The 20,962-nt window shown below is 31.2% G+C and overlaps 1 protein-coding gene across 10 annotated transcripts in view; it reads left to right on the forward strand.

Annotated features, from left to right (window-relative positions):
- LOC111684889 overlaps positions 1–20,485 on the forward strand; it is a 254,020-nt gene extending 233,535 nt beyond the window's left edge. For 6 of the 10 annotated variants that reach the window (XM_046951133.1, XM_046951134.1, XM_046951132.1 and 3 more), the window contains 2 exons: positions 11,916–12,010; positions 20,273–20,485. In XM_046951133.1, coding sequence (XP_046807089.1) covers positions 11,928–12,010; positions 20,273–20,456 — 267 coding nt within the window. In that variant the 5' untranslated portion in view covers positions 11,916–11,927 and the 3' untranslated portion in view covers positions 20,457–20,485. Of the gene's footprint in view, positions 1–384; positions 458–477; positions 728–783; positions 2,776–11,915; positions 12,011–20,272 lie in introns of those variants that run through there. The other 4 variants (XM_046951137.1, XM_046951135.1, XM_046951138.1 and 1 more) reach the window with 4 other exon arrangements.
- The last annotated feature ends 477 nt before the right edge of the window (positions 20,486–20,962 follow it).

The following is a 20,962-nucleotide window of genomic DNA, read 5'->3' on the forward strand; positions in this document are numbered from 1 at the left end:
CAATAATTTTTATGCGAATAATGTAAGTTTGAAATTTAAAACTAACACAAATTTTTTCCAAGTGCTTTTTAAAACAATTTTTTTTACGATAAACAAAAACAAAATCTATGTCTCGTCAATGTTTACCAGCAATGAATCTGAGGTCGAAGTCGACCGGCTTCTAGTCGGAGCTTAGCCGCCGCCGAACTATATTTAGTTGCTTGAGCCGCCGCCGAAACATTCGGCTTAAATCGACTCAAATTTTTTTAATGTTTTTATTAACTAGACTGTAAGATCAATTATGTTTAAAATACACTATGGTGAAGGGTATATAAGATTCGGCACAGCCGAATATAGCACTCTTACTTGTTTTTACTTTATTTGTACTTAGTTGGCTAGCGTAGTGATAAGTCTCCAGTGCGGAAGATTATTTTAAAATTATTAATTGAATTAACTCTAGTGGTTTCCTTACCAAAAAGTGAGTTATTAATTTGAAGTTAAAATTATGCTTATAAATTTCCTCATGAATTAATGCGTATATTTATAGGAATTTTAATATAAGAAAAATTGGATTAATAAATTTGCGTTAAGATTTAAACCAGTGTCTTCAAAATCCAGGGGAAATCATTAGCGAGGCGGATTCCTCAACCCACCATTTTAAAATTATTTTTGAATTCTAAACGTTTCCTACAACGTCAACGTACGAAGCCTAAGGATCACCTAACCACCTTACATTGCCAATCTCACAGTAAGTACAAATGGAATTAGAAGGTCAACAAAATAGTCCACTTCTTCAACGTTTAGAAGAAGAGCGAGCTGTTTCCATGGAATTTATTTCCAAAAAATTTAAAATTATCAACCAGCATGAATGTGAACGTCAAAGCAATACTTCAAGCAATAAGTCTTTGTCCGTTTGAAAGTGATTACAAAAACTACCAAATCCACTAGATTCTGCAACGCAAGTTCCGTCTGACCCCAAGGCAGCATCTGAAAATATAAATGAAACAACCCTACAAGCACCTCAGCTGCCCAATGAAAATGTTTATTTAAGTGTGCCACCATACATAAAAATACATGTTTCGTAAACAATCCAAGTGGAATTAATTCTATGCCGCAACATAATATTTCTTCTTTTAATCTACCGATTAGTACAATTGCTGCTATAGTGTAGTATCAAGATTTACTTCAGGTCTTGCCACCACCAGTGGCTTTCAACAACGACTGCAGTCTCATAGTCAATCACATATACACAGCCTGCCGCCTATAATACACCAAGTACTACTAATGTTAACTTACACCCCGTTCACGGTATTCGTAATTCTCGCTCTCATTCATCACTCAAGCCCCAATTACATACTGAATGACATGATTCGCCATACAAAATTTCAGCTGCAAATTACACGTAATTTTTATCGAGTATTTATCAAAATCAGCTTTCAAAACAAAAATGTCAAAAGAAAACAAACAAAACATTTTTGTATTAAATAAATAAATTAAAAGTAATAAATAAAAAATCTGATTAAAGTTAAATTTATTTGCGGAAGTATTTAAAACTTAAATGGAGGAAAAAAAGAAAATTATAAAATAATTATAATTTCCCCAAGGTTATTCGCTACAATAAAGATTGAGGAGGAGACAATTTTATATTTTTACCTATCCTTTTTATCCATTGCCAAATTACAAATTTAAAACTTGCACCAAACAAAAAAAAAATAAATAAACACAAAAAATAAAGCATGTTAACAGAAGAAAAAAATAAACAAATAAATGTCAAACTGGATTATAAACGTGTCGTGAAAACGGGTTAATTGGCTATCGTCATTCAGAGGTCGAATTAAGTAATTTAACCGCTCGTGTGAACTAGGTATTATTTAACACGTATCAAAATATGCCTGCCCCTAGCAGCCAATTTAAATCAGCTAAATACAACCTCTCCAAATAATTGTGGCTCAAATTCTCCATATTATTGTTTTTTGCTGATTTAAACATTATTCCGTGCTTGACGCTTGAACGGCAGCTTTAAGCTCGTCATTCCTTGTCTAAAGAACTACCAGCTTTCTCTGGCCAACCAGAAGAATGGCCACTTTTATCATCCACGTTCGAATGGTCCACCAAAATCTACATATTTACCGAGGCCGAAAATCTCATCAAATTGCAAAAGTTCCTATGTGAAGATGCCTTACAAAAGGTACAACAAATGCTGTTACATCCATCAAATGTTAATTGAGTAATGTCCATTTTGAAACTTTTGTATGGATAAAATCAACACCTCCTGTCGATGAAAATAACTTACCTTCATTTACTACATTTGCAATTAATTGCAACAATGGCACTTCACTTCTTCAGGAATTGATAGAAAATCTTCCCAACAACAAAAGACAAAAAACAAACTATGTTAATAACAGTAGTAAAAAAGCCTACATACCCAAAATGAAGATCGAAAATGTTTTGTGTGTAACAACAACAACTGCAAAGTTGTCAAAAATTTCATTCTCTTAATCGTGGAGATAAATGGAATGGAATGTTGTGAGAAGACATAAATTATGTACAATTTGTTTGTGTAAACATAACGGCGATTGAAAGAAAAAAGTTCAATGCGGTGTGGATGGTTATCAATATTATCATCATTCTTCTTTGCATCGTAATTCTCATGAAGAGACAAACAAATCCAATTATAAAGACAACAACAATGCAGCCGTTGAAAATATAAGCAATACAAATATTTTAAATATCAGTGATGTTTTTAATACAGAAGTGATGCAAATATTATTTAAAATAATGCCAATAACAGTGTACGGGGCCAAATTTGACATAAGTAAGTTTCTTATTAGCCAAAACCTATCTATGAAATTTTATGTGGATCGGTACATAATTGACCCTACCCCCCATATAAGGTCCCCTTCAAAAAATGACTTTAACGCTCATTACTGGCTTAAAAAAACGAATATAGCGATGAAATTTGATATAAGGAAGTATCTTACCAGCCAAAAAATCTTTATGAAATTTTATGTGGATCGGTCCATAATTGACCCTACCCCTCATATAAAGACCCTCCATAAAATTGCTAAAACGCTGATTACTGGCTTAAAAATACGACTAAAGCGATGAAATTTAACAGAAGTAAGTTTTATACTAGCCTAAATCTCTTTACCAAATTTCCCAGAAATAAGTTTTATACTAGGCAATATCTCTCTACCAAATTTTATGTGGATCGGTCCATAGTTGATCCTACCCCCTATATTATCAAATCTAAAACAAAATTTTCAAAATCAAGTTAACTTTACACAAAATCACCCTTCTTGGATGAAGTGGGTGTTGTAAGAGTAGATGGTAGAATCGATGATGCAAACGTTCCTGAAGAACATATTGCCTAAATCAAGTTATATAACTATCCTAATTATTCCTCATTATCATTCAAAATTTATCATATGAACCACGGAACGGTAATTAATGCCGCCACTGGCAAAAACTGCTAAAAATATTATTTTTGATTGTGTAAACCACGTATTTTTACAATTGTAAATGTCATTTTTTATATTTTCGGAGTAAATGGTTCCCACGCCAGTTATAACTCCATTTTATTTCACTATATTTTATTGTACTTAGTTGGCTAGCGTAGTGCGGAAAATTATTTTAAAATTATTAATTAAATTAACTCTAGTGGTTTCCATACCAGAAAGTGAGTTATTAATTTGAAGTTAAAATTATGCTTATAAATTTCCTCATGAATTAATATGTATTTTTATAGTAATTTCAATATAAGAAACATTGAATTACTAAACTTGCGTTAAGACTTAAACCAGTGTCTCTTTATTCAAAATCCAGTGAAAATCATTACGGATTCCTCACCCTAACAAATAATATATTTAAATATCTGAGACCTTAAGTAATTGAGTACTTTATATTTCATTGGATTATATACATATAACACATTAAAAACTCGAGCTAACTTTTTCAAAACTTTGGGGATTATAGTCCACTGATGGTCTACTTTAATTTCCCGTTGGTATCATTCAGGAAAAATGTTCTTGTTGCACAGTGTAATATTTCGAAATATACACAAAATTTTTGTATATATTACGAGTCGAGATATAAATCAACCATTATACTTTATTATGAAAACAAAATCACATTTTGCTCTCATAAGTGGTGTGGGTTGTTATATGGTCGGCCTCGCCCGACTATAATTGTGCGTTACTAACATCAGCACAAACCCAATATACCCTCCTCACTAAAGTGGTGTAGGGTATAATAAACTAAAAGGCGAGTTAAATCGTGATGATTTGTTAAAGGCGGAAAATTTTTAAGTTCAACAATCTCAGATTGAAAAAATTTTTTGATGCTGAAATTTCTTTTATCAAATCTAAAACAAAATTTTCAAAATCAAGTTAACTTCACAAAATCACCCTTCTTGGATGAAGTTGGTGTTGTAAGAGTAGATGGTAGAATCGATGATGCAAACGTTCCTGAAGAACAGAAGCGTCCCATCATATTGCCTAAATCAAGTTATATAACTATCCTAATTATTCTTCATTACCATTCAAAATTTATCATATGAACCACGGAACGGTAATTAATGAAATTCGGCAAAAATATTCAATTTCAAAATGACGTGCTATATTTAAATCTGTGATTCGGAATTGTCAATGGTGCAAGGAATATAAGGTGGTAACACTTCTAACACTTGTGCCGCAAATGGCAAAGCTACCTCGTGCTCGACTCGCATCGTGCAACGCACCTTTTACCTACACAGACATGGATTTCTTTAAACCTTAAATATGGTTACAATAAACCTACATAAAGAGAAGAGGTATGGTTGTTTATTTACATCTTTAACAGTTAGATCTGTTAACATAGAAATTGCACTTACCACAAATTCGTGTATTTTAGCCATTCGAAATTTTATGCGCGAAGAGGATTTCCCCAGGAATTTTTTAGCGACAATGGTACTAATTTTATGGAGCGTAACGAGAACTACGAGAAGCTCTTATGGATGATTATGCTTGCCTATGTTCCAGTTATTGATTAAAATGAAGAGGCTGTACTCTCAATCATTTTGTGGGGGGTAGCTCTAGCGGCTTCAAACCTATGTCCACTTGTGATGACAGTGGTGTGGTCTTAAAACAAAATTGGCGAATATTTTTTTTGGAAAAAATGGTTGGCAGAATATTTGCCTTCGTTAACATGCAGGTCTAAGTGGTGCGAGAAACAAAAACTTTATGTCAGAGGGACTTAGTAATAATTGTTGACTCCTCTCTCCCTCGAAATGTATAGCTACAAGTAAAAGTTCTTTAAACGAAATTGGCAAAACATGGACAGGTTAGAAGTGCGAAGGTGCTTACAACCCATGGCATCCTAGAAAGGCTTGCACCGAAGCTAGCAGTTTTGGGCGTGGCTTCCCATAAAGAGTATGCCGCCACTGGCAAAAACTGCTAAAAATATTATTTTTGATTGTGTAAACCACGTATTTTTACAATTGTAAATGACATTTTTTATATTTTCGGAGTAAATGGTTCCCACGCCAGTTATAACTCCATTTTATTTCAGTATATTTTATTGTACTTAGTTGGCTAGCGTAGTGCGGAAGATTATTTTAAAATTATTAATTAAATTAACTCTAGTGGTTTCCATACCAAAAAGTGAGTTATTAATTTGAAGTTAAAATTATGCTTATAAATTTCCTCATGAATTAATATGTATTTTTATAGGAATTTAAATATAAGAAACATTGAATTACTAAACTTGCGTTAAGATTTAAACCAGTGTCTCTTTATTCAAAATCCAGTGAAAATCATTACGGATTCCTCACCCCAACAAATAATATATTTAAATATCTGAGACCTTAAGTAATTGAGTAATTTATATTTCATTGGATTATATACATATAACACATCAAAAACTCGAGCTAACTTTTTCAAAACTTTGGGGATTATAGTCCACTGATGGTCTACATTAATTTCCCGTTGGTCTCATTCGGGAAATATGTTCTTGTTGCACAGTGTAATATTTCGAAATATGCACAAAATTTTTGTATATATTACGAGTCGAGATATAAATCAACCATTATACTTTATTATGAAAACAAAATCACATTTTGCTCTCATAAGTGGTGTGGGTTGTTATATGGTCGGCCTCGCCCGACTATAATTTCGTACTTGTTGTTTTTGTATATCCGATAGTTTCGATGCATATTAATTGCCCTTTTTATTTTTGATTATTTTAAAGATCGGTCTATAATTGGCCCTACTCGCCATATAAAATTTGATACTATTTTAATAATAAATCGTGAAGAAGATGAACGTAGTGGTTGTAAAGTGTGGTATCTACCAATTTTTGCAGTTTTCAGTTTGGGATACTTCAGAAAAATCTAACGGAGTCTTCTTGAAATCAGTCTTAATAAAGGGACCTGATATGTTGGAATCTTCACCAACTATTTTATTTTCATTCCGTTTGAAATCTATTGCTGTATGCGGGGACATTGAGGAAATTTTCCACCAAAGACCTGAAGACAGAGAAGTCCAACGATTTTTGTGGCGCGATTGTAACCATAATTAAGAGCCTGATGTTTACGTAATGGATGTACTCCTAGTATTTCGCAATATATTAAAAATTTAAATGCCGCCCAAAATGGAAGACAAATTATCAAAGTCCGTAAAATCTATTAAAGACGACTTTTCGGAATCGCTTGATACTCCACAAGAGGCTGAAAATTTAGTATCTGAAATACAATTTGTTCATCGACAAGGTGGATTTATTATAAGCAATTGGATTTCATATAGTAAAGATGTTATTAATGCAATTTCTGACTGCAGTTCATCTAATAAAAAATGTTTGAATTTAAATGAAGACAAGCAAATAGAAAAAAGTTCTTAGCGTGTTTTGGGGGTACCAAGAAGATGCTCCCATGTAGAAGATATAACCTTTAAAATTGCACCATGGCTTATAGACAACGAAATACTTTCCTGACGAAAAATACCAACAAAACGGGAGATGTTACGTCTGGTCATGTCGATTTATGGTAACATCATTATGTATGTTAGAATTCCGTTACAAGAAGTATGGCGATCGAAAATAGATTGGGTTGAGGAAATCTTAGATGAGCTGATGATTAAACGTGGATTGATGTACAACTCCATACTTTTGTTTGATATGCCGCTGTATGTTACTTTCGTCTTATAAAAATTAATACTATATTTCGCTCTTTAATTGGTTCTAAAACCAGAGTTGACCCAATGAAAATGACTTCAGTTCCAAGACTAACTTATGACAGACTATATAATACCCTACACCTCTATACGAATAAAATGTGATTTAGTTTTCATAATAAAGCATTTAAGTTGAATTGTACCTTGCCTCAAATATACTAATGCCATTTACTGTTTAATAAAACTATGGATATTGAAGTAAAATTTTGATGGGGGCTTTTTAGAGGGGCTAGGGTAAAATGAGGCCCTATAATTATAAAGATCATCAGGGTCATCAAGACTAGTATAGAACTTGGTTTTGCAGCTTTTTGTCGAGATACGAGTATATTAAACATAATTATGAACTTCAATGTCTATTTGGCAGGTTCAGTTCTATGGGGCCTAGGTGAAATAATGGACCGATGTTATTTTCAATAGGCTAGGTCTACAGTACCATAAAATATCATGTTCCAAATTTCATTGAATTATCTCCAAAATTGCGACCTGTAGTTTGATTACAAGGTTTACAAGCTCTATTCGGGGGTTCAGTTGTATGGGGGCTAGGTGAAATATTGGACCGATGTTAATCATTTTCAATAGACTTCGTCTACGGTATAATAGAAGGTTACAATGTTTACAAGCCGTATTCGGGGGTACAGTTGTATGGGGGCTAGGTGAAATAATGGACCGATCTTAACTATTTTCAATAGGGTTCGTTCGGACAATAGAAAATCATGTACCAAATTTCATTCAATTATCAACCTGTAGGTTGATTACAAGGTTTACATGGACGGACGGACATAGCTAAATCGACTCAAGAAATGATTCTGAGCCGATTGGTATTCTTTAAGGTGGGTATAGGACCAATATTATTGTGCGTTACAAACATCAGCACAAACCCAATATAAACTCCTCACTAAAGTGGTGTAGGGTATAATAAACTAAAAGGCGAGTTTAATCGTGTTGACTTGTTAAAGGCGGAATTTTTTTAAGTTCAACAATCTCAGATTGAAAAATATGATGCTGAAATTTCTTTTATCAAATCTAAAACAAAATTTTCAAAATCAAGTTAACTTTACACAAAATCACTCTTCTTGGATGAAGTGGGTGTTGTAAGAGTAGATGGTAGAATCGATGATGCAAACGTTCCTGAAGAACAAAAGCGTCCCATCATATTGCCTAAATCAAGTTATATAACTATCCTAATTATTCTTCATTATCATTCAAAATTTATCATATGAACCACGGAACGGTAATTAATGAAATTCGGTAAAAATATTCAATTTCAAAATGACGTGCTATATTTAAATCTGTGATTCGGAATTGTCAATGGTGCAAGGAATATAAGGTGGTAACACTTCTAACACTTGTGCCGCAAATGGCGAAGCTACCTCGTGCTCGACTCGCATCGTGCAACGCACTTTTTACCTACACAGACATGGATTTCTTTAAACCTTTAATGGTTACAATAAACCTACATAAAGAGAAGAGGTATGGTTGTTTATTAACATCTTTAACAGTTAGATCTGTTAACATAGAAATTGCACTTACCACAAATTCGTGCATTTTAGCCTTTCGAAATTTTATGCGCGAAGAGGAATTCCCCAGGAATTTTTTAGCGACAATGGTACTAATTTTATGGAGCGTAACGAGAACTACGAGAAGCTCTTATGGATGATTATGCTTGCCTATGTTCCAGTTATTGATGAAAATGAAGAGGCTGTACTCCCAATCACTTTGTGGGGGGTAGCTCTAGTGGCTTCAAACCTATGTCCACTTGTGATGACAGTGGTGTGGTCATAAAACAAAATTGGCTAATTTCACAACAATATGCAAATATTTTTTGGAAAAAATGGTTGGCAGAATATTTGCCTTCGTTAACGTGCAGGTCTAAGTGGTTCGAGAAACAAAAAATTTTATGTTCTTTAAACGAAATTGGCCAAACAAGGACAGGTTAGAAGTGCGAAGGTGCTTACAACCCATGGCATCCTAGAAAGGCTTGCAGCGAAGCTAGCAGTTTTGGGCGTGGCTTCCCATAAAGAGTATGTCGACGAAGACCCTTCTTGCCACACATGCTACTTATCTCTTATAATATCCGAGTTATAGGCATTTAAAAATTTATTGATACAAAATTTACCATACCTTGGTCCGCCTATTTTTGAATACCGGGCGTAATTTTGGACCAAATAGACTCAATTTTTTCTTGTTAGTTAGACAACAAATTTCCAATAATATACAAAAAATTTCAGATCAATATCATTTAAAGATCCAAAAATATACGTTTTTTAATTTAAAAATTCAAAAAATTTTAGATTTTTGCCGTTTTTTTGCCCAAAATGTGTCTTAACTCTTTTAGTAATAAAATAAAATTTTCTTTAAGAACATATAACAATTTTATAGTTTTCTAAAAGGTATCTTTACGCAGAACGCTTTGGCGTAAAAAACTTGTCCTATTTTTTGAAAATGTTGCCACTGCGTCCTTCCGAATATGACCTATTTTTTATCAAAACTTCAACTTTGGGCGACATGTTCTAAAATCCCAAAGCTGGGATCAGAAAACTGAAAGCAGTTTTGGAAACCTCAATATGTTTTCTATTTACTCCAAAAGTATTTTCCCAGCCCTGAAAGAAATGTGGACCCTATGGGCAAAAATGTAAAAAATCCCATTTTTGGGATTTTCATTCCTATTTTTGGGAATTGCGGGATGCCCTTTGACCTTTTCATTTTTTTTTGCATTTTCTTATTTGAAATGACAAATTTAACAAGCGTTGAAGATTTCATTGAGTTTTGTTCATAAATAAAGATTTTGTCATATATTACATATTTGTTAAATTTCTAAAACTATGATTTATATCAAAATTTTAATAGGGTCGCAGATAGCTACAACAATTTAGTCCATATTTATCCCTTAATATCTTTTTTTAGTTAGATATGGAAATTCTCGACCCTTTACAAAAAATTTCAAGCCAATATCTCAATTACATTCAAAAATATGTTCATTTAAACCTGTATCCTTTAATTTCATCTTTTTCATATTTTAGTATTAAATATGACAGAACATGTTTAAATCTTATATTTACCTATTTTCTATTTGTTTGCTTATCCTTATAATTGAAAGGTCCTATTATGCTTAAATTTTCAGAAATTTATCACTATTTTTTACTTAAATTTTTTCGACAGATCATTTAGTTCTGTTTCATTTATGATCATGTAGTTAAAAATATACAGGTAATGATAATTTCGATTCTTTCACTAATAAGAAATATCAATGACTGAATTACAGGTTATAGTAATATAGTCTTAAATGTTAATAGGTAGACAGTTCGTAATTTTTTACTTTGTAATACCTGTATCGGAATTGACAAGAATTGGTATATAAGTAAACTTCTCAGATTTTAAGTACCATATTTAATAAATCTACAATGAAGATTACATTAAAGTACGAAGAGTTGTGTTCCGTTTTATGGAGTGTATCTTCAAAAGGGCCAGAAAGAATAAAAACATTACGCCAAAGCGTTCTGCGTAAAGATACCTTTTAGAAAACTATAAAATTGTTATATGTTTTTAAAGAAAATTTTATTTTATTAATAAAAGAGTTAAGACACATTTTGGGCAAAAAACGGCAAAAATCTAAAATTTTTTGAATTTTTAAATTAAAAAACCTATATTTTTGAATCTGTAAATGATATTGATCTGAAATTTTTTGTATATTATTGGAAATTTTGTTGTCTAACTAACAATAATATTTTAATAATAATTGGTAGTGGGTTGGATAGGTATATTATTTTCGCTTTTAATCGAAATAGGGGTCAAAATTTCTAGTTTATACAGAAAAATTAAAAAAAAAATAGTTTGGCATTTCGTTTGGTTCATTTTAGAATTAAATTTGAAAAAAGTCCAAAAATTCTAAAAAGCAGTTTTGCGGACCAGGAATATTCTAAAAAAGTTTTATTTATTTTTCATGCAATAAGCTTAAAATTACGGAATTTTTGAGACCCATTTCGAAAAAATTCAAGAATTTTTTGAGCATATTGTACTGAGATCGATATTTATACCCTACACCACTTTAGTGGGTTATAATTAATTTCAACGATATATTATGTTAACAAAAGTCGACAAAACTTTGTTTTATAGAACTTCAAATGACACTACCGATTTTTGTAATGATCGGGCTTCATTTGACCTTATCCCCCATACAAACTCCCCTTCAGAAAATGACTTAAAGGTCAAAATTCACTTACAAACACTAATAACACTTTTAAGTTCTACATAAATAATATTGAAGAAGACTTAACTCCCCCTACCAACATTTTTTTTGCCAAAAAAAAGTAAAAATATTCCGAAATAAGGTTAAAAAACAAACCAAATGCTTAATTTTTTTAAATAATCCCCATTTTTAACATACATACTGACTGGTGTAGGGTATCATATGGTCGGCTACGCCCGACTATACATTCATACTTGTTTCAATCGCTGATAGGGAACTGGGGGCTTTTTAAACAATTTGTGTTTAATTTTTCCCATATTTAATACATTAATACGAATCGTTTGAGAGGTATTCCGTAAAAATCATAGTGCTGCACTGACATCCTAGTATATATATAATAACGAAAAACAAGTTATCGGCATTATAAAATATAATATAAAAATTTGAAATAAATGACAAAATTATATATACTCTTCTCACGAAGGTATAAGAACAAATTTTGCATAATTCTAATATATAAATATTTTTATTTTTTATTATTTAAGATTTTACTCGGCATGTGTGCAGAAAATGGGAAAGCAAAACAGCAAGTTAAAACCAGAAGTACTGGAGGATTTAAAACAAAACACCGAATTCACAGGTAAGCATCCTAGTACATTTTACTGATAATTATTGTGTTTGCGTACTTTCTAGTAAAAATATCTAGTAACGTTATAATAGCGAGTAATTTTTAAGTTGATCGCAATCAAATAAAATTCTAAATAGTACGCGAACGATAATTTGCAAAAATTTCAGGATTTTGTTTATAAACAAAGTTTAGTAATGCCCTTTTTTAGAAATCTGAATTACTAACAAGTTGTTAAAAAAAAACAATTAAAAAATAGATAGCTAAATGGAAATTGGCACATAGCTTCTCCTAAGCATAATTAATAAGGAGTTGAAGTTCCAAAAATTAGCTTTTGTCGAATATCTATATAATTAATAAGCAAAGCGATTTTTTGTGACCTCTTTCACTCTTACAGTATAAATCCGATCCGGCCAAACCTATATCATTTTAAAGATGTGCTCAATATACATATTTATTAGTAAAATCGGTTTAGAATTTTTGGAGATATAAGCAATTAAAGTTGTTACTAATACAAACAAAACAAAAACGTAAACAACACAGAAATTCAGTGATGCCACATATAATCTTAAAAAATATTAAAATTTTTATCTGTATACGTATGCATATATATTTTTATAATCTGAATTTTTAATTTCGATTAGGGAGGCGGAGTTCCCTTTATGTACTCTAGTATTTCTTAATATGCGTCAGGCGCATTTTAATGTTACTAAATTTCTATATAAAATTGAATTTCCTACATTTTCGTTGAAGGATATTTTTTAGTATCACTAGTTGTTTTCGGGCCTTAGAGCATTATTTTTAAAATAATAATTTCCAATGTTAATATAGATCAGACGCTAGTATTGTTCTGACAACGAAGATTTTCGGCAAATTACATGTATAAAACACGATCGCAGACGAACTTCTAAACAAGAGCATCAAAAATGCAAATATTTTTTTTAGTTGCTTGACAGCATTCAACAAATCAGGCTGATGTAGCTTTGTTGAAGAAATTGCAAAAAAAAACAACTTGCAAAAACAAGAGCATAATTTACAAAAACAACATATACTCTAAATAATTTGGTGTGTTGTGGTGATTTTTTCATCTGTCTCTCTATACGTCGGTTATGATATTAACAAATTTATGATAAATTTGACTTTATTCATAAGCAGTTGATATTTGCTTATACACTGATACACATTGTATCTCAAAGTCGCTCTATGACCCATAATGCAATGTTTCTCTATCCACATATTTAGAGTGATATTCCACCAAATTTAATTTAATTCCGACTTTATCTTTAATTATTTTGTAAAAAATTTAGAATTTTCAGTATACGCTAGGGTTATAACCAAATTTAGAACATTTGCTGCGGAAACTTTTTTTTACGCTCGAAATACTTTTTTATACTCTATGCGGAATGGAATTTTCAAAAAATTGTATAAAACTTATACCCCTAATATACACATTCTGTGTTTTTAATTGAAAACACGAGTTAGAAGACTCATTAGATTTGAGCTGCAAATTTCGACCAAAGTTTACAGAAAAAACCTCTGAAATTGACCTTAAAATAATAAAATTTATGTATTTTCGAAATCCAGAAAAATCCCGGCATTACAATTTTAAAACTTGACATTTTTTACAACGTGAAAATCTATCTATTTTTCTAAATATGGCGAAAGTTGTTGCAGTATAACTAGGTTGTTTTGCAAGGAAGTTGATAATGGAGTAATTTTTATTTTATCCTTATTGTTATGTATTGTTATTACATTAACTTCTCTATCACTTTTAAGTATATATTGAAGTTAACCTTTCTTTGTGTTAAACCCATGTCCCGTATTCATAACGATATTATTCGCTTATTTTAGTTTTATAACGTACATTTTCCATACAATTTCTATTCCGCTAATATTAATAAAAGTTATATGCATTTTACACTTAGATTCATTTCTCATCAATTTGTAAAGATGACAACATCTTTCGATACGAAAAATACAGAAAAAAGCGTCGTCTTTCAACATCTTAACAAGATGTTTCTAAATTATTTTGTTCCACTCGTCATATTTTAATAACACTAGGCAGTACTGAAAATGCCTTTTAAATAAAAAGAGCTGATTCTTATGTATTTCCACCCGGTTAGCTCTAGTTTTCGGGATATTGTGGATTTTGTAAAAAACGTTATTTAAGACATTTTTGATATTTTTTTTAATTATTTTCTCAAGATTGGACCAATATTTGTAGAGTTATTTAACAGCATGGTAATCTACATAAACGTATCTATCATTATAATCATGCTGACAGTTATTACAGGATATCTTGTATGTTCTGCAGCGAAGTTGAAAATTGTACTTTTTTTGTTTTATTCTTAAAGCTTTAATTTAAGATAAACGAGTTTGATTTTATTTTAAAATATAGTACTTAGATATAACGATAACAATTTTAAATAACAAATTTGAATTTAATCCGAAATGTTAATTGGTTTGTGTTGGTAGTACATTATAGAAAAATCTACATAAAATTATCTATCATTAGATTATAATCATGCTGACAGTTATTACAGGATATCTTGTGTGTTCTGCAGCAAAGTTGAAATTGTATTTTTTTTTTGTTTTATTCTTAAAGCTTTAATTTAAGATAAACGAGTTTGATTTTATTTTAAAATATAGTACTTAGACATAACGATAACAATTATAAATGATGAAACAGAACATATTTCTATTTATTGTCTTTTGTTTTTATTTTTCGTTGCCTATTTACATGGTTTTGTTTATAAAATGTATGAAAATATTTTGAAAGTATGGTAATGCTGCACAGTGGGGCAGAATGGAAATTTTTTGGAAATAAATCTGGCATTTCTAATCGGCTGATCCGATCGGGATAAAATTTGGCGTGAGCGTAGCCAAGGAGTATTCGAGCTTAAGTTTTGAACCCCGCAGATGCCCCAGGGACGGAGCTGTGGCGGCTCAAAGTAGGGTACCTACGACATGTAAAATTTTTAAACTCGTGCCATTTTTTGTTTTTCACCCAAATACAAAAATTTTTATATTTTCTGAAATCGACGAGATCTTGAAAAAACATGCTTGGACATACTACTTATCTCTTATAATATCCGAGTTATAGGCATTTAAAAATTTAGTGATACAAAATTTACCATACCTTGGTCCGCCTTTTTTTGAATACCGGGCGTAATTTTGGACCAAATGGACTCAATTTTTTCAAAATTTCCAATAATATACAAAAACTTTCAGATCAATATCATTTACAGATCCAAAAATATACGTTTTAAAATTTAAAAATTCAAAAAATTTTAGATTTTTGCCGTTTTTTTGCCCAAAATGTGTCTTAACTCTTTTATTAATAAAATAAAATTTTCTTTAAGAACATATAACAATTTTATAGTTTTCTAAAAGGTATCTTTACGCAGAACGCTTTGGCGTAAAAAACTTGTCCTATTTTTTGAAAATGTTGCCACTGCGTCCTTCCGAATATTACCTATTTTTTATCAAAACTTCAACTTTGGGCGACATGTTCTAAAATCCCAAAGCTGGGATCAGAAAACTGAAAGTTTTGGAAACCTCAATACGTTTTCTTTTTACTCCAAAAGTATTTTCCCAGCCCTGAAAGAAATGTGGACCCTATGGGCAAAAATGTAAAAAATCCCATTTTTGGTATTTTCATTCATATTTTTGGGAACTGCGGGATGCCCTTTGACCTTTTTAAATTTTTTTTTTGCATTTTCTTATTTGAAATGACAAATTTAACAAGCGTTGAAGATTTCATTGAGTTTTGTTCATAAATAAAGATATGTCATATATGTCATATATTACATATTTGTTAAATTTCTAAAACTATGCTTTATATCAAAATTTTAATAGGGTCGCAGATAGCTACAACAATTTAGTCCATATTTATCGCTTAATATCTTTTTTAAGTTAGATATGGAAATTCTCGGCCCTTTACAAAAAATTTCAAGCCAATATCTCAATTACATTCAAAAATATGTTCATTTAAACCTGTGTCCTTTAATTTCATCTTTTTCATATTTTAGTATTAAGTATGACAGAACATACATTTGGTGTTGAATAAAATATTTGGACAATATTTAAAAGTTATTTAGTTAATTATTTTATTAAAGACTATAACATTGTATATACAATAAAAAAATATAATTTTATTATGAGCCACGCACAACAACACCTAAATCACCCCACACAAACCACCTTTCCCGCCCACCGAAATATAAAACACAATTTAATACAATTTCATCAGTTAGTATAATAGCTTTTTTTATTTGAACTGTTTATCTTAAACATAATACAATTAATTCTTACAACCTACTTATATATTTAATTCCTAACACTACTTATTTTCTATAAAGTAATCTGTCTTAACGGTATACATATCCATAAGGTAATATAAGTCCTTTTAATCTTCCTCGTTTTGAGATAATAGAGTTTCATAACAAATCCATCTTTTTCGCATAGTTGAAAGAACAGGATCAGAAGATAGAAGTAAACTATTAAAAATATCTTTATTCTGTGATTGCCTGGAGCATTTTCTTAAGCTGGAAAGTTGAACATGCCTAAAATCTCAATTCCTCGCTTCCTGGGCTTCTTCTGTTAACTCTCCAAGTGGAAGAATATTCGATTCAATTATTTTTTGACCATGACACAATACTTTGTGTACTGTTGGTGTTAGTTCCCTCCATGGATTGCTGATACATTTAACGAAAGGAAAACCAACCTATGGATGCCGTACATATTGCAACTATTCTTCCTAATGCATCACCAAAACGACTTAAGCGAATTGTGGAAAGTATACCAACTCCAACATCACAATCAAATTTTACTGAAGAGGAAGCAATAGCGCTTATGTTGGAACTGGGTCTCAGTCGAAATAAGTACCAAATATTAAGGAAAGCTCTGCATGAAAAAGGACACAATATATTACCATCATACAAGGCGATCCAGGAAAAAAAAAAACTATCCTACCATCACCTATTGCTGTTAATGATGTGGAAGCTTGTATTGATATATCATCTTTGCTCGAAAACACAGCATCAAGAATTGTGTCAGACTTTTCAGAAGACCAACTAAGGAAAATTCATAACTGTGATGTTGTCTTAATGTGTAAGTGGGGATGTGACGGTTTATCAGCACTTCCAGAATACAAACAAGCTTGTGGAAGTCGGACATTAGCAGACTACAAAAGTGTATTTATGTCATCATTAGTGCCATTACGAATTCGTTCATATTCCCTTAATCCATCATCGTCAAGCATCGGAAATTCATTTGAAGATATATGGATCAATACAACTCCGGGTTCAAAAAATTTTTGTAGACCCATTGGATTTGAATATATAAAGGAGTCAAAGAAAACAACAAAAGATTTAGTGGAATATTTAAAAGATGAAATAAATGCACTGGAGCCCATTTGCATAAAAATAAAGGAATTCTCTATTAACGTATCATATCAGCTAAGCTTAACAATGATTGATGGAAAGGTCAGCAATGCCATAACAGAAACTTCTTCCTTCTGGAGATGCTCAATATGTAATGAGAAAAAGTCGCAATTCTCAAATATAAACAAAAGCAGAAGTATTAATGAAGAAGTCCTGTCTTTCGGAATTTCACCACTTCATGCCAGAATACGATTTTTGGATTACTTTTTACACATAGCATACGACCTCAAATATAGAAGTGTGCCAGAGAATACTAAATCAACAAAAAATAATGAAGAATTGAAAGAACTGAGAGCTGCGGAAAAAAGCAGAATCCAAGAAGAATTTAAAGTTCAGATGGGATTAAACATCGACAAACCACTTCCAAGTTGCGGTAGTACAAATGACGGTAATACGGCGAGAAGGTTTTTTCGTGATTTTGAAATTACTTCAAAAATAACTGGAATCGACAAGGAGTTGCTTCGAAGAGTTAACACTATTTTAATGGCACTGAATAGTAAACATAAAATTAATGGAAATCGATTTGGGGAATATACATCTGAAATTTCTAAATTACTTGTATCTCTGTATCCAAAGTATTGTGTCATGGTCAAATAATAATTGAATCGAATATTCTTCCACTTGGAGAGTTAACAGAAGAAGCCCAGGAAGCGAGGAATCGAGATTTTAAGCATGTTCAACTTTTCAGCTCAAGAAAATGCTCCAGGCAATCACAGAATGAAGATATTTTTAATAGTTTACTTCTATCTTCTGATCCTGTTCTTTCAACTATGCGAAAAAGATGGATTTGTTATGAAACTCTATCATCTCAAAACGAGGAAGATTTAAAGGACTTATATTACCTTCTGGATATGTATACCGATATGACAGATTATTTTATAGAAAATAAGTAGTGTTAGGAATTAACTATATAAGTAGGTTGTAAGAATTAATTGTATTATGTTTAAGATAAACAGTTCAAATAAAAAAAGCTATTATACTAACTGATGATATTGTATTAAATTGTGTTTTATATTTCGGTGGGCGGGAAAGGTGGTTTGTGGGGTGATTTAGGTGTTGTTGTGCGTGGCTCATAATAAAATTATATTTTTTTTATTGTATATACAATGTTATAGTCTTTAATAAAATAATTAACTAAATAATTTTTAAAAATTGTCCAAATATTTTATTCAACACCAAATGTATGTTCTGTCTGTCATACTTAATACTAAAATATGAAAAAGATGAAATTAAAGGACACAGGTTTAAATGAACATATTTTTGAATGTAATTGAGATATTGGCTTGAAATTTTTTGTAAAGGGTCGAGAATTTCCATATCTAACTAAAAAAAGATATTAAGGGATAAATATGGACTAAATTGTTGTAGCTATCTGCGACCCTATTAAAATTTTGATTTATTAGTGAATGAATCGAAATTATCATTACCTGTATATTTTTACCTACATGATCATAAACGAAACAGAACGAAATGATCTGTCGAAAAAATTGAGGTAAAAAATAGTATATTTATGGATCTGTAAAAAATAAAAAGGTCAAAGGGCATCCCGCAATTCCCAAAAATAGGAATGAAAATCCCAAAAATGGGATTTTTTACATTTTTGCCCATAGGGTCCACATTTCTTTCAGGGCTGGGAAAATACTTTTGGAGTAAAAAGAAAACATATTGAGGTTTCCAAAACTGCTTTCAGTTTTCTGATCCCAGCTTTGGGATTTTAGAACATGTCGCCCAAAGTTGAAGTTTTGATAAAAAATAGGTCATATTCGGAAGGACGCAGTGGCATCATTTTCAAAAAATAGGACAAGTTTTTTACGCCAAAGCGTTCTGCGTAAAGATACCTTTTAGAAAACTATAAAAATGTTATATGTTCTTAAAGAAAATTTTATTTTATTAATAAAAGAGTTAAGACACATTTTGGGCAAAAAAACGGCAAAAATCTAAAATTTTTTTATTTTTAAATTAAAAAACGTATATTTTTGGATCTTTAAATGATATTGATCTGAAAATTACGCCAGGTATTCAAAAAAAGGCGGACCAAGGTATGGTAAATTTTGTATCACTAAATTTTTAAATGCCTATAACTCGGATATTATAAGAGATAAGTAGTATGTTCAAGCATGTTTTTTTCAAGATCTCGTCGAGCGCTTTCAGAAAATATTTGTATTTGGGTGAAAAACAAAAAATGGCACGAGTTTAAAAATTTTACATGTCGTAGGCCGCCACAGCTCCGTCCCTGGGGCATCTGCGGGGTTCATCTTCAAAACTTAAACTCGAATACTCCTTGGCTACGCTCACGCCAAATTTTATCCCGATCGGATCAGCCGTTTAGAAATGCCAGATTTATTTCCAAAAAATTTCCATTCTGTCCCACTGTGTGATCGTGGCTTTGTTTGTATGTATTTCTTGCGTTCAATGTTCTGTCTAATTGTTACACTATCCACTTTATGAATAATGCTGTGTAAGCAATTAATTACTATATAATCTAAGAACTTTTTCAATAAAGACTTCGCTTAACACAAGAGAGCTGTAATTTAGCTCTTGCGAAGAGTACATATTGAACTTATCATCTTTTAATCTCTATATGGCGATCCTGCCAGCCTTTTTGGAGTGCTAAAAAAAATAATAAGCACCCAAAAGGAATAAAAAAACCGCAAATCCCAGTGTTAATCCTCCAAATATACAACAACTTGCATCTGCAAATGGTAACAAATACAGCCCCAGCTACTACAGCTAATGAAGTTACTATTCCTGTACCCATTGTAAATAACGAAGGCACTTATGCTTATATAACTGTTAAAGGTTCTTTACATGATCGTTCTTGTTCTGTTTTTAGTTTGAATGACACCGAAATACAGGCGCTATCGAAACGTTTCGAAAACAGTGTTAAACCAGTGGTGAATCGTGTTATGGTATCAGCCTCTCATCTTGTTATGCTAAATACCTTGGCACAATTGAGCTATAAAGTTGTTTGTTGTGGAAAAGCTGAAATCTGTTGGACTATGCAACGTGAAATCTAATAAAAATTGAAATTATAATAAAAATAAAAATAAAAAAAAATATAATTGTGCATTCAGTTGCACATTTAGGTCAGTAGGCGTTAACCGCCATTTGACAAATATTTTTATTATAAATAATTTTTATTTCTTTTAAATATAAATAATTCTAAGAATAATGAATAATCAAAATAATATATAGAATATTTAAGTTTTCAAGCTCAATTAAAATTTTTTAAGGTCCTTTGTAATGGGAAAACACCAATCCAAAATAGAAAATCCTTCGGCCAATGTGGTCAATGAAGTAGAGATAGTACAGGGAAATACAAGTCTTGAATTAATTGAATGTTGTTTAGTAATAACAACTGTTTTAATAGGTTTAAATACATTGTTGCGTCTTTACGCCTTGCATAATAAAATATTAAAGAAGAAATATACAAGCCGAGCTAACAATTTGGATAGAGTATAAATGGAGTGGTCGGATATAGTAAAAAGGGTTAGAATAATTAGAGATAAGTTTGACCGGTCTT

Source organism: Lucilia cuprina, chromosome 5 (assembly GCF_022045245.1).
Source record: "Lucilia cuprina isolate Lc7/37 chromosome 5, ASM2204524v1, whole genome shotgun sequence".
In the NCBI taxonomy this organism is placed as follows: Eukaryota; Metazoa; Arthropoda; class Insecta; order Diptera; family Calliphoridae; genus Lucilia; species Lucilia cuprina.